The 13,680-nt window shown below is 36.0% G+C and overlaps 1 protein-coding gene across 15 annotated transcripts in view; it reads right to left on the bottom strand.

The window, feature by feature from the left end:
• The window catches only part of NR2C1 (nuclear receptor subfamily 2 group C member 1), a 60,356-nt gene that overhangs the window by 27,020 nt on the left and 19,656 nt on the right, over positions 1 to 13,680 (bottom strand). For 7 of the 15 annotated variants that reach the window (XR_007202971.1, XM_048300288.1, XM_048300290.1 and 4 more), the window contains 4 exons: positions 13,289 to 13,364; positions 8,676 to 8,783; positions 3,626 to 3,856; positions 158 to 239 (listed from right to left, as the gene is read on the bottom strand). Coding sequence is in view for 14 of the 15 variants with exons in the window: in XM_048300288.1 (XP_048156245.1) it covers positions 158 to 239; positions 3,626 to 3,856; positions 8,676 to 8,783; positions 13,289 to 13,342 (475 nt within the window). In the remaining variant the exon portion in view is untranslated. Of the gene's footprint in view, positions 1 to 157; positions 240 to 2,893; positions 3,364 to 3,625; positions 3,857 to 8,675; positions 8,784 to 13,288; positions 13,365 to 13,680 lie in introns of those variants that run through there. The other 8 variants (XM_048300294.1, XM_048300293.1, XM_048300291.1 and 5 more) reach the window with 3 other exon arrangements.

The following is a 13,680-nucleotide window of genomic DNA, read 5'->3' as shown; positions in this document are numbered from 1 at the left end:
CCTATCCATGAACACTAGAGTACCATTTAGTGTAATTCTCCACCACATGTAAAGAGATTTATATATGTATATGCATGCAAACTGTTATAAAAATTTTAAACTGCTTTTATAAAATTGCACTACCTTAAAAAAAAAAGGAAAGAAAAAAAATAAATACCTGATGCTTTGTCTCCACATACAACACACAGATCAAACACTTTATTTAAGCCCTGTTCATTGGGTGAGTTGTCTGTTAAAATCTGAAAAAAAGTGTGAAAGAATTTAATTTTTCTTTTTCTTACCATCTAGATAGTAAAATACATCTCATGCTCTTGGTTTTTGTCTAAGATAGGGGACTAAATCTACAAAGTATCATGTTTTCTTCATTACATCTAATAGTCTTCAGAGACACAAAGTAACTACCTGCCATGCCATTGTGCTCCCTGTCAGGAGAGAACAAGACTTTTATTTGTTATGCTTCTGAGAAGAATTCAAGATTTAATTTATCTAAACACTAGTTCTGCGAAATGGACTGGCATTTTGAAAAACTTTTAGCATCAGTATACTCTTACCTTTTGTTCAATTTTATACTTATATACTAATGACTCATCCATAGTACAAAAGAAGACAAGCATTAAACGGAACAAAAAAAAATCCCTTGTAAAGGCTACTAGATCTACACTGAGGTTTATTGACTCCTTTTTTTATAATACACACAAACTTGAACCAAAAGAAAATGTACTCTGGACACTATCATTAACTATCAATTAGTATTATAGTTTGGCTTTCAGTAACAGTTTGACATTACTCAGGTATTCTTGTCTTGTCTCATTCATTTATCTCTGGTACCTGTAAAGCTTTGTAAGCACATAATTTTAGAATTCCAGTACTACAGGGTAGGCATCAGAACCTTCCACTTAATCTTTGAAAACTATCCCACTGCAACATAAATAAAGCACAGCAAAAACTCCATTTAAAAAAGGAACACACGAATCACAAGTAACAACCCAACACCATCCTGACACAGAAAAGAAAAAAAATTCTTCTCATTAAAAAGAGAATACAGTTTAGAAGATTGAAGAGTTTTTAACTTCTACTGTGTCTTAAAGGGAAGCCAGGCTCCTCATTCTTGCTTCACTTACTCAGAACAGGACCTCTAATAAAAAGGGAAGTAACTGAAACAGAAAGTACTCTCTCTTCTACAGAGAAAATTAAGAAATTGTGCTTTTTAGAGTTTGGAACACAGTACAGATGATATATGCAGGAAAGTTTAACAAGCATACTTCTTCTAGTTAGCCTTTTAAACAATACTGTCTCCAAGGTTCATCTCCTAAGTTTTCTTTAAAAAAACACCAACTTCTTAAGAAAAATAAGACGATGAGTTAAGAGAATATTAACCTTTGGATCCTTCCAAATTTCCAGTATTAATGTTATGTATTTTCATGATATTATATAAAATACATATAAATAAATGTTAAGTCCTTCCATAAATTAAAGCTACACTGAAATGGGAAGTTCCACATATGGAAAGACTACAGAGTCGGCCTATGAGGAGATAAAAATCCCAGACTCAGAGAATTCATTAACTGACCTTGAACATGAGGAATAAAAATTATTAATATGAAGAAGAGCCACTGAAGTTAAAATAGAGGATGGGAGAAAGGGTCTTGCCAAATGAGTCAATGTAAAGATAAGATGCAGTAACAGAGAGGTTTTTGGCAGAACAAACAAATGGGCATTTCAAGTGAAGGCTACAGAAGAAGAAGAAAACAGGTGAAATTGCAGACAGAAAGATCATTTGAGGGAGAAAATACAAAGATCCCAAAGGGGATGCAGGTGAACAACAAATGAATGGAACTCTCTATTTCATGAACTTTTAAATGGACAAAGGAAATTTCTACCGATATGTATCAGCAGACAACAGAACAATTTAACTAGAGTGACAGAATACTCTGCTGCCTCTCAAACTGACCTATTTTGCCCAAATGATACAATCAGAACTACAGCTTTCAAATTTTTGTACACACTTCCTCTTTTCCTGAATTTTGCCTTCTAAACCAGTGTGGCACACTTCTCATCTCTTAAGTTGTCTTTGAAAATAATTTTTATGTGGATTACTCATATCCCATTGGTTTGTATTTTTGTTGAGGCTTACCTAAAATACAAAGTGGATGATAACACTAAGCATGCTTCAATACCTCTCAATAGGATTGGCTTTTGCTACTGGTCCCCTATTCACAGTAATCCAATTCTTTGGAGCAAGGACCTAGGATGTCCATTTGCAAGGAACTGTGAGTTTCAGAAACAAAAGTATTATATAATACAGAGATTCTTTCAAGCTTACAAAACGTGTGGGTAGTGAATCAGAGTGGACTGGTTCACAGAAGAGCACAAACTAAACAGTCTGCAGGGTCTGCAGCTGAAAACAGATTACCTGAAAGAGGATATTGTAGTGATTTATAAACCCCCACACAAATCCTTACTAGTATCTTATAGTGCAAGAGACATCCAATTAAACACTTCTCTCAGATGGCCAAATCAACTTAAGTATTCTTTGCACACCATACGATACTATAGGATATTATATAGACTAAAGCTTATATGGTCTATATAAATAACAAAAAAGGTTGTTTAATAGCAGCTATCAAATATGATGGTCTTACTGCAGTCTCCAAATCAGGAGGTTGCTCTGTATCATCAGCTAATGGAAGTAAAAGGATATGCTCAGAGAGATCATTATTTACTTGGCCAGTTTTTAATATTTTTCCTTAAGCAGCTGCTTATGGTCATAATGTTTAAGTATTTGGTAAGGAACTAAATGGACTGTAGCTACCTGAATGTTGTCTGGCCTGCCACTGATGTATTTTAACAGCAGCATAAATGTGCGTGGGTGAACTATATGCAGTAACTGTACCTTAGCTGGAGTGCAGTAACCTCCTACTTCATGCTGAAGAAGGTCACATCTCCCAACTCTTCTTGCATGTTTTTGACATAATTCACATCGGTGCCATCCCATCCCTGCCAGGCTGAGGATTGGAAGTTGGAGGGTGGCAACTATGGAAGTGGCACATATAACGTGCATGAGAGTAAGGTGCACTGGGGACCAGCTTAGGGAGTTAGAACCCTGGCTAGTTACAGTATCACATTAGTAAACCCAAAATCATTAGTGTTATTTTCTCCTCCCCACAGACTAATGTATTTCCTGCTAAATAGTCTGAGCACTACTGTAGACTACAATTCACACAGCTGAACAGTTGCAACAGTGTACAAAAAGGAAAACAAGCAAAAGGAAATGTTAAGCGATAAGGATAATGGAGAAAAGTGCATGTTTTTTAACAATACATGAAAACAGATGGAGAGTCAACAAGCAGAAATAAAGGACTGTTGGCATGGCAGAATCTGGAAATGACAATAAAAATAACTCTATTCTTTCTAACATCATGAGCCAGCATATAAATTTTAAAAGCAACAAATCTAGTAAAAAAAGTTTTTAATAATTTCCAAGTATCCACAATGAGTCGTAGTGCAAGGAAAATTATACTTTAAAAAAAATCAAAAAGGAGAACCCAGACAGACTTATTTGGAAATAAAACATCTTTTCTTATCCCATTTGAATGAAAATTACAAAATAAAGTGGATTATCTACCTGGATGTGTTGTGCAGATATATCAGGGGATGCAAAAAACAGTTGGTTGACACCTGCAGCATCTGGAGTTGCCAGGATAACTTTTCCTGGAGTGGAATCTTGTCTGGCAAGGATCACCTTGCTTGGGGTAGAGCCATCATGATTTGTTAAGATGAACTGCTTGCCTGCTGAGCTCTGATCAAGTGCTGTAACAATCTGAATCTTCTGGCCCGTCTGCTGATCTGTGACAATCTAATAATACATTTATCTCAAATTGTTACGGTAATTTAAGTTAACTTTTTGGACCCAATCCGGGCACTTGAAGAAAATGGGAATTTTGCCTTTCACATTTGAGAAGCAGGATCATGTTCCCCTCTGTCACACAAGAGCGAATTAAACTCAGGCGAAAACTTGGATTTTCACTGTATTTGAAACACATTTCAACCAAGGGTGTTTGAAATGAAAACCTGAGTTCGTACTCAATTTTTACAACTGGCGCATGCTTTTACAACAGTACTGAAACTCTTGACAATTCTAACATCCAGAACTCAAGGCATGCCTGTAGCTGAGCCCTAAGACCCATCAGGTTATGAGAAATCTTAAATCTTGAATTCACCACATTCTACATGAAGTGCTCACAGCACCTCCAAAGTTTGGTTACTTAGTAAAAAACTTCTTAAAACCACAAATGTAGATGTCCAAGTGAAAGAAGTAAGCATCAAACAGCAGGAAGAGCAATCACATTGTTGCACCTGTATATACATTTTAGACTTCATTTTGTGGGGACCTTTTTCTACATACACATTTCTAAATAAAATAAGTGAAACAGAATCTCTTTCCCCGTCTTTTTTTCTTTTCTTCTTTTAAGGAAAAGCTGATTTTCGTTCTGTAATCAAGAACAGATCTACAGGCTGGTTTTTTCCATTTTATCCCTATATTCAAGCACAAACACAGCAGAATTTTATTAAATAATCCTCCACTTTCTGCCAACTTTTCCATAAGATTATAATTCTTGGAGAAAACAATCAACATTCTCTCTCTATATATATTCTATTATAAATCTCACTTTTAGTCACTTAATTTCTCCATCAAAATGCCTACGTGAAAAACTCCCTGATTTATTCTGGAGACTAAGGAAAATTATCCTACAAAGACTGTTTCCTGCAAGCTATTTTGAATTAGAGCTCAATAAAAGAGCTCCTATTAACTTGTTTTTTAAACTATAGCCAAACATTTATGTTTACCTACACATACCCAACATTCCTATTACGGATATGAATTTTATTTTTATTACAGATGACATTTAGTTCATTGTCTAACACTTACCATAACTAGTTCCACAGTAATTGGGGTGTCAATATTAATTACATTTCCTAGGTGAAGAACCATGGCACAAAGAAACAGAACGAGGCATAATTTCACAGGAGTTTTTTTTCACCTTTGCTATTGCACCTTCACAACAGGCTTATTACTTTCTCTAAATGCTCAATACCTGTGTATAGTTTACATTTTAAAAAGATAAGCAGTGATGAGTATCCAATTTCAGCAGTTATAATGCAATATTGCCACTTTCAAATATTCAGAAATAATGAGTTTCAAAATACACAAAATGATTGTGTTTCCTTCAGGTGACTTTGTGCTCTTAACATTTTAATGGATCAAATTTCAATTCTTTTTCTCTGCAAAATATGATTAAAAGCTTCTCTAAGAGAAAAGTGCCAGTAAAATGATAAAATTCTAAATGCTAAAGAACAAAAAATATGGGATTTGGGGTGTAGGGTGAGAAGACAATGCAAAAACATGACAATAATTATCAACATGATAAATTTTCTGTTCAGTTTTTTCATATATCCACACGTCTGGGACCACAAATGGCTATAGCAATCCCTTATTTCTTCTTTAAATTCCTTTATGTTGGTTCTGTATTCTTTAGAAGGCAAACTTCCTTGCCATTTTCGTTTCCTTCTTTCCTTAATTTCCTTTTCCTTGTTCCATTTTCCTTCATTTACAATCTTTATTTCTCCTGTGTAAGTTTTGGCTGTTTTCAAAGTAGCTGATATTCCATTCCCCTTCTTTCCAAACACATCTATTTTATTTAGATTAGGAGAAATCCAATGTATATTATACTCAACAGGGTGCATAGATGTACAAAAGCCAAACAGAACACTCTGCTGTTTTTTGAATTTCCAGACCTGCTCTTCGAAAGACACTCTTATCTAAAATTTGTCTCCCTATCAAATCTTAAAAGTGAAACTGTGTGTACCCCAAAAAAGGTATATACTCCATCTAGTTAGGTTTATACAAAGTAAACTCAAAAACCGGCATGCCCCAAACAGTGAAGACACGAACTTGAACTACAGCTGAAATTTTGGGATATATATACTCAGTTATCTTTTTTCCTATGGTAGTCCAGCTGTGTAATTAAGAAAATATATGTACTTGTAGATAAATACGGCAGGACAGTAGGCAAAAGAACCACTGCTACTTCACACAATTCACTTCACCTTCTATTTAACAAATAAGAGTCCCAACTCTTCAAATGGTTTCCTGCAATTCTAGGAGGATGCCCAGGCAGTTTTCACTACATGATACAGTGTTACATTAACATCCATACCAAGCTGTTCAACCTGCACAAGTGGCTTCTGCAGCTGACAAGCATTTGACAGAGGCATAAGAGAAAGCAGTTTAAACAATTAAGCACATTCTGTCTGCAGCTGACCTCTTATGGCCATACACCTGCAAAAACTCCACCTACATTGCAATGGGGACACTGAAAAGTGGAGCAGTTCACCATAGTACAACAACCTGCAATACCTAAATGTCAAGGTAAGAGAAAAAAATAATCAGAGGGAAGAAAAAAAGCACTTATCTTCTGAAGAGAATCCATCATGACTCAGTGACAACACACTATCTTTCTTAATAATCTGAAACTCACTATTGCTAAAACGATAATGTTATAAAACAGGAATATATCAATTCAGGATTGACTGCATAAATATACACTACCCTCATGTACTTCATTTAAGCACCCTGATGATAATGGAAGATATTACTTTCCTTTATTGCTTTTAAGCCTGGTCTGTTAACAAGTTTTGACTTCCATTTGAACATCATTTCAATGAATTAAACACCTCAATAACTGTGTGCTCCTATTTTAGGAAAAAGAAAGTGTCTAAACACAGACAACTAATACACCTGTTTAGAACAGCCAGTTTTGGGCAAAAACGTCTGTTGAAAAAATGTGGCATTCAACTTTTCTCCCAGAAGAAACGCTAGCATTCCCTAAGAAGATTGACTAATGAAACATGTTTTAAAGAACCTTTTACTGAGGATTTTTTATTTCAAGATTCCAGATAATTAAGTGCATTTAATAATAATAAAGGAAAAAACACTTATTGGAAATATATACTTAAAATTATTCAATCTAACAGTTATGGTGGACATTTCACTGAGTTACACTTATTCCTACAAACTACTTTGCTCTTCACATAAATTCTTCTCTGAGCAGTTTTTACTACTGTTTGATACTGGTGATATGTTTGTAGATGTCTCTTGTAGGAAGGATGCCACTTGACTAAGTGTTGTTCCACACATATCAAGAGACAACAACTGAAGTGTTACCATCAATTTTGAAGACAGAATTAATGAGCATGATGCAAAAAGACAAGGGACAAAGTAGCTGGGTTAGAAACAAGTGATCTTCCATCTACAGAAGATGTGAAAAACTACATAAAAGTCCCTGTCCTCAGAAATACAACTATTCTACATTCATTATATTTGCAGTAGCTACAGTGCCTAACCAAGAGCAGGTCTTCCCCCACAAAAAAGTTGTCACAGAAAGGTTAGAAGTCTGCCACTGGATGTGAACCAACAGTACTGTTCAACAGTAAAGGCTCATGGGCTTGTATGTCCGTGTCTCACATTCTGATACTGAAATTGTATCTAATGGCTTCACATTATAGCATTATAGCTATATAGGATATTATAGCACATAGGTGTTGATGATGAAAATCAAAGGTAAAGAGATGATGGTTAATTGATGAACACAAATTAGTTAATAAAAGGTACAGCTGTACGCGAAGTATAGAAACAGAGTGGAGGTAGCTGAAAGAATGAAGACCTCCTGGATAGGTAAGACAGCCACCACAACTAGAGCACAAGTGGGTGGTAATAAATCTTTAAAAACCCCATCATGTATGTGGGACAGTTGTGAAGAGCCTTGGAAGGTTGAAAGCTTCAACGCAATGAACCAAAACAGGAAAAAAACAGACGACAATGTTTTAGAGTGAAGCCAGAAAGAGCAGCCAAGATTATACTAGTAGCTGGCTCACTTAAATGTGTGGTTTTATATGAACAACATATATCTGGGAGTATTTTTTACATTTTTTCTGCAGTTGATATTTTTCTCTAAGATGAAAATTAAAAATAAAACGTTTCCAAGGACTTGCAGTGACTTTTAAGGCATAAAATATGAAATTTCATTCTCCAATTCTTCCTAGTCTCCATATACACATTTCTATGTTGATTTAAGTACCTACACTGCCAAGAACTTCATATCCTCACTTCAACTGGAGATTATTACCTGGGAAGGCTATGGATTATAATACCAAGACATACAACATGGGTTGGGACAATCAAAAACCAGTATCCTTCTCAGACATTAAGTTTCCCTGCACTTTTTCATGACTTCAAAGTTACAATGCAGTATTTCACTCCCTGCTTCTGCTCCAAAATGAAGAAATCCTCCAACTTAGTTGAACTACCAGATCTACAAAATATCCAGCTTTCAAGGAATCATTTCATTACAGTATTGCCAAAAGTTTTTTTCTGTTCAGTGATTTAATATTTTTGTAATGTGAAAATTCTTATGAGGAAAAAAAAAAAGGAAAAAAGAAAGGGAAGATTGGAATGATGTTTTATTCCTGTTCATATAGAAAGGGTCTCTGCCATCCAAGGCTGAATATTTACATGAAAGCAAGTAACATGATGCGAACAAAAAAGAATTGCATGTGAAAACTGGCAGAAGCAAATAGCTCATCTCTGCTTCTAAAATGCATCAGGTGAAGCATACCTGTATACGCTGTGATAAAGAGAGGCCTGAATCTGCAGGGACGATCTGTATTCGTTGTGGTGTCCCATCCATTAGTGTTTGTGTAACAGCTTCCTGGGAATGTGTAACCTAGAAAGAAGAAACAAATGTAATGGACTGACAATGGATATACTATTTTAATGGATCCACTACCTTAATGGATTAAACCTTATGGTTTCTCTGAACAAGGCCATGGAAAGTCTGACACTCTTATTCTATAAAGAATGCAAATGCTTGTAATCTAATTCAACACCTTAATTTTTCTAATTAGAAAATTTGCCTTTAAACCCATTCTGAAATACCTTCCAATGTGAAATTTACAAACACTTTAAGTAAAGTGATTAATTGTCGACAAGTCCATGTATGTCAATCCAACTGAATATTTACCACTGTTGATGTTCATGAGACACAATATCTATCATCACAGCTGTGCTATGTTTGCACTAAATGTACTTTAATGGCTTGCTTGAAATGACAGAAGGTTTTCTTGTATGGAAACACAACAACTGGCAGTTCCAATTCTGTTTTTCTTTTAAAGAATTCTATACTGAGGAACTATTAACAAAGGTAGAGAAAACTAATAAATTGCATGAAGTTGGCAAGCAGCGTATCATATTAAAATCTCTGTGTGAATGCTCTTAGATACAATTCATGGAAGTGTTTTAACAATTATCAATATTTTTAAAATTCTTCACATCCTACAGGCAACAGCATATGGGGGAAGGTATTATTCACTACATTACCTGTCAATAAAAATTAAGGAGAACTGCCATTTGTAGCAGCTTGATCAGAAACGTCAGATTTTTTGCAGCACAAAGAGAATTTGTCTTAACAGAGTTTACAGATGCCTTCAAATTGAAATTTTTGTCTTAAATTCCCAGGTAACTCCAGAACATTTTTGCAGTTCACAAACTGCCTGCAACATCCTGCAAATCTGTATTAATAATAATTCCCAGTATTTACACCATTATACAAATACTCCTCTGCACCTGATTCCCCCTCTGCCCCTCCCAATTAATACAGAGAATATATACGTATATTGCAGTAAAGTTACTGTTTCGTAACAGGTTGTGAGGGTTTTTTGGTCCTCCTGGACTAGCTTCCTGATTTTGCAACCATACCATCATCTAAATGCTAGTACCAGCAGACAAAAGAAGGTCAGAACATGCAGCTGGAGTCAGTATGAGAGGGGTGGTGGGTAAGACTTCGTCTTACAGCAGAAATACAAGCTCCTATCAGCCTACGTTGATTTTGAAATTTTGCCCAAAAAGGTGTTACTTTTGGTAGCAGTCTCATAATCTACTTGCTCCTCTCCCCTCAGTTTGGTAGGTAAAACTCTCTGATTAGTCATTCCGTGATCAGGAATAGGACACTGATGCAGGTTGAAAAGCAGCCCAGCAAACAGACAAACAAAGGCTATTATTAGCACAGATCAAACCCTCAGTCCAGATCTCCACAATGCTCAGAAGCAGATGCATCAGAGCAAATGAGAGAGGTTAAGCTGCTGGGGAGATTGCTTAAGCTGCCAGCACCACCAAAAGAAATGCTTGTCAAACTACTGCCCAAGCCATTTCTGGGCACTGCTTTCTAAAAATACCCGATTTTTCTGAGTACAAGTACTTTTAAACAATTCATCCACTTCTTTGCTTAAGTAAAGAACAAAAAACTGCTCATTACACAGCAGCGTTTTCAGTTCAAGAGAGGTACTTTCAAGCACTAAAATTCTGCATCAGCCTTTCAAAATGACAGGTACATGTGGTGATTCAGAAGTGATTAGAGTTCTATGTGCATTTATCTTTGCTTTACAAAATAAGCTATGTATTACAGAATTGCTTTACATTTGCTCCCTTAAAATGTCATGATCCACGCTGTGTAAGGTAAAACTGCTCTTTAACCCCACAAAATATCAGCTTGACATTTTTGCTTCTATGCAGAATACAAGTTTTTTATTGCAAGTAAGAGTAATTGCAAAATTTGTTAAAAATTGTATTTTATATTATGTGTGTGACAGACTGTTTCGACAACTATGTAGCTTTCCTCTGTTACAGTAAACTGGCAGGACTGTGGAAATGAACCACCATATACTCAGTGTTCCCAGCCAGAGATTAAAGAAAGAAGAATGCTACAGGCTCTTGGCAGGTAGCTTCCCCACAGGAATCAGGAAATGTGATCTTGATGTAGAGATAGGAATTATCTCACACAGAGCAAAAGATGACTAGGAGACGGCAGAGTCCGAGAAACGATAATCACTGCACAGTACCCATATGGAAAGGGTTATATTTTGCTTTAATGTTTTGCTTTTATGCAAAAAGTCCTAAATCAACAAAAACACATTTGTGAACACCATTGTAAAATTGTTGCAATAATTTTGTGATTTAAAATCCTCCATGAACAACAATTAATATTAAAAAGAAATCAAACTCTATGTCACAAAAGACTTCTGACCATTATTTCGATGAGACACAGAAGCATTTTCCATTCTCCTCCATACTGGAACACCTTCTCCTTTCAAGTCTTTTTCCTTTCAGGTTCTACTCATGTAAATTTTTCTTGTAAATTCAATTAAAACTACTTCAACATTCAAGAGAATTATAAATGCTAGCAAAAATACTGCTGAAGTTCTCTAGATGTTAAACTATGATTTTTCAGTGCTTACGGTGATTAGGAATGCCACCAGGCAAAAACAGCCTGCAGGTAGGCACGAACATAAGTTATTGCATGAAGGCCCCTGCGAGACTGCTTTCCTTGCTGACTCCACCTTTCAGGCAGCACACTCATGCATGGCATGCACCTTTGACAGTAATTTTGGCTAAAGGAGTCCTAGCTTGCACTGCCCTTGGGGATGCTTTTCAGTCCTTCCAACCATGTGCCTGGTTGGACTGCAACCTGGACAAAATAAGGACACTGATCACAACCAAGAGGGAGATGACCTTCCTCCACTATGCTGTAATTTACTTTTTTTCCTAGTTTTGTCCACCACATGATGACACAGAGAGCTTACATGAGCAAGACTAGCATAGCATGAGAATAAGTAGCTAAGTGAGGATTGGGGAATGCTTAAGCTGCACTGCTCCCAAATACGGTGTGACCATCACAGACACAGTAAAACCTTGTGAAAGGACAAATCCTAATCTACACTGCTGACAAAACAGCCTTGAAAACTGTAGAGCTGTGATTTCACCATGAACAGGAACAGCCAATAGCTCTCTGCAGCACTGCACCTTCACTCTGTCTGTTTTCTCCCCTGCCTTCCTTTGGCTACCAGCCATCTCCTTTGTGCTGGCTCTGGTACTCATTGGAGCCTTCTCAGACCCTAATCAATGCTAATCCAGCAGAAAATCTCCCCATTGTTTTGGCTGGGTTATTAGCTTTCTGTTGTTGGGAAAATTAATAAGGAAAGAAACAGAAAAAGGACCCTCTCTCTCCCATGTTACTGAGATATTAAGTTAGCTCAGTGCCTCCTTGAATCACATTATGAAATTGAGAAACAACCCCCACAGAGGCTAAACACCATCATCACACCATCCTCTGAGTGGAATGTACACTTTAGCTAGCTTTGACTAGCCTTGTGCTGTCAAAAAGAGACAAATTTAAACAGGAAATACAGCCCTATTTAGACCTCAACAAAGAATTACAGTCCCAAAACAAAACTGCATTAAACAGGTGTTCTCATCTAATAAAGAGGACAAGTAATAAAAAGAAAACCTCATACATCCCATAAATCACTTAAGTCCTTTTGAGATAGCCGTAGCAACACTCAGATGCTACAAAATAAAAGCTGTGAGAATTTATTCAGAATAGAATTAACCACCCCATCCCTCACTCCAACTTTTCCATCTGAAATCAAGGCTGAGAGGAAATAAAATTACTTGAGAAGTAAGTCTGTGTCTAGACAAGAAACCAAGAGTGGATATTTCAAGCTAAAATATAACATATATTTAAGATAAATAAATTGCTGCCTCTATCTAATTTAAAAGGGCGCTAATTTTAAATATTCTATGCTATGCTGAAACTTTCTAGATAACTATGTATACTCATATCCACACTCTCAAACTATCTGTGCATCTGTGGCAGTTCTCTGGCTGCAGTACACAGATTCTGCACACAGGTCACAAAAATTGAAACTAGAAATCTGTAGAAACAGTTCAGTCTTTCTTTTGACACATAGCAAGCACATATATCTGAAAGCGAAGAACGTGATAAAACTTTAATAGTGAAAACAAAACTGACAAATGAATTGCATAGTTGTAAAGTAAAAGCTGTGTCCTGACTTTTGTAACTAAAAGTGAGTAAAACAATTACACAACCAGATGGCTCTCTGAAAACCACTACAGGCCCAAAAAGCAGAGCTGAACAGCTACTGACTTACTGGAAACACTGCTAGATTTTTCTTAATTTCTGTAGGGTGGACTTTGGCAAAAAAGACTTTGCAGCATAACTTTAAAATGGACATAGTAAGTTTTTCTGCCTTCCGAGGGAAGTGTCCAGAAGTCTTGTCTGTACTAAAAATTTTCTCTGCTAATTTTGGTTTTTACATATCAGTCTGTATATTTTATTATTCAATTTCTCTTAAATAGGACTCAAAATTTATGTACCTCTCCCATTTGCTGTTCAAAAATTTGATGGGCCAGTTCCTCTATGGTTGCCATGATCTCTAATCACCAGAATTTCCTGTCAAAGAAAGGAAAGAAGATGCTTAACATCTGTAGTTTCAAAAGTAAAAATATCTTGGGGGAAATATAGTTCACATAAGTGCGTTCACAGTTTTATGAAGATGACATCCCTGCAAAATTTAAAGTTTGATTATACATAAAATTAATTCTATAAAAATAATTAATTTGCTATTTGAAAACTTTGTATTGTTTTATTTGAATAACTCACACAAAGACTTCCTATTTTTCCGCTTCTGCTTTTCCAACAAGCAGTAAAATCACTGTGAGAACAGAAGTCTTCTACTGACCATGACATCAGTAGGGACATATTTAAC

The sequence above is a fragment of the Corvus hawaiiensis genome, chromosome 4 (assembly GCF_020740725.1).
Source record: "Corvus hawaiiensis isolate bCorHaw1 chromosome 4, bCorHaw1.pri.cur, whole genome shotgun sequence".
NCBI lineage: Eukaryota > Metazoa > Chordata > Aves > Passeriformes > Corvidae > Corvus > Corvus hawaiiensis.
Note: the sequence above shows the minus strand (reverse complement) of the source record. Positions and strands in the feature narration are given on the sequence as shown.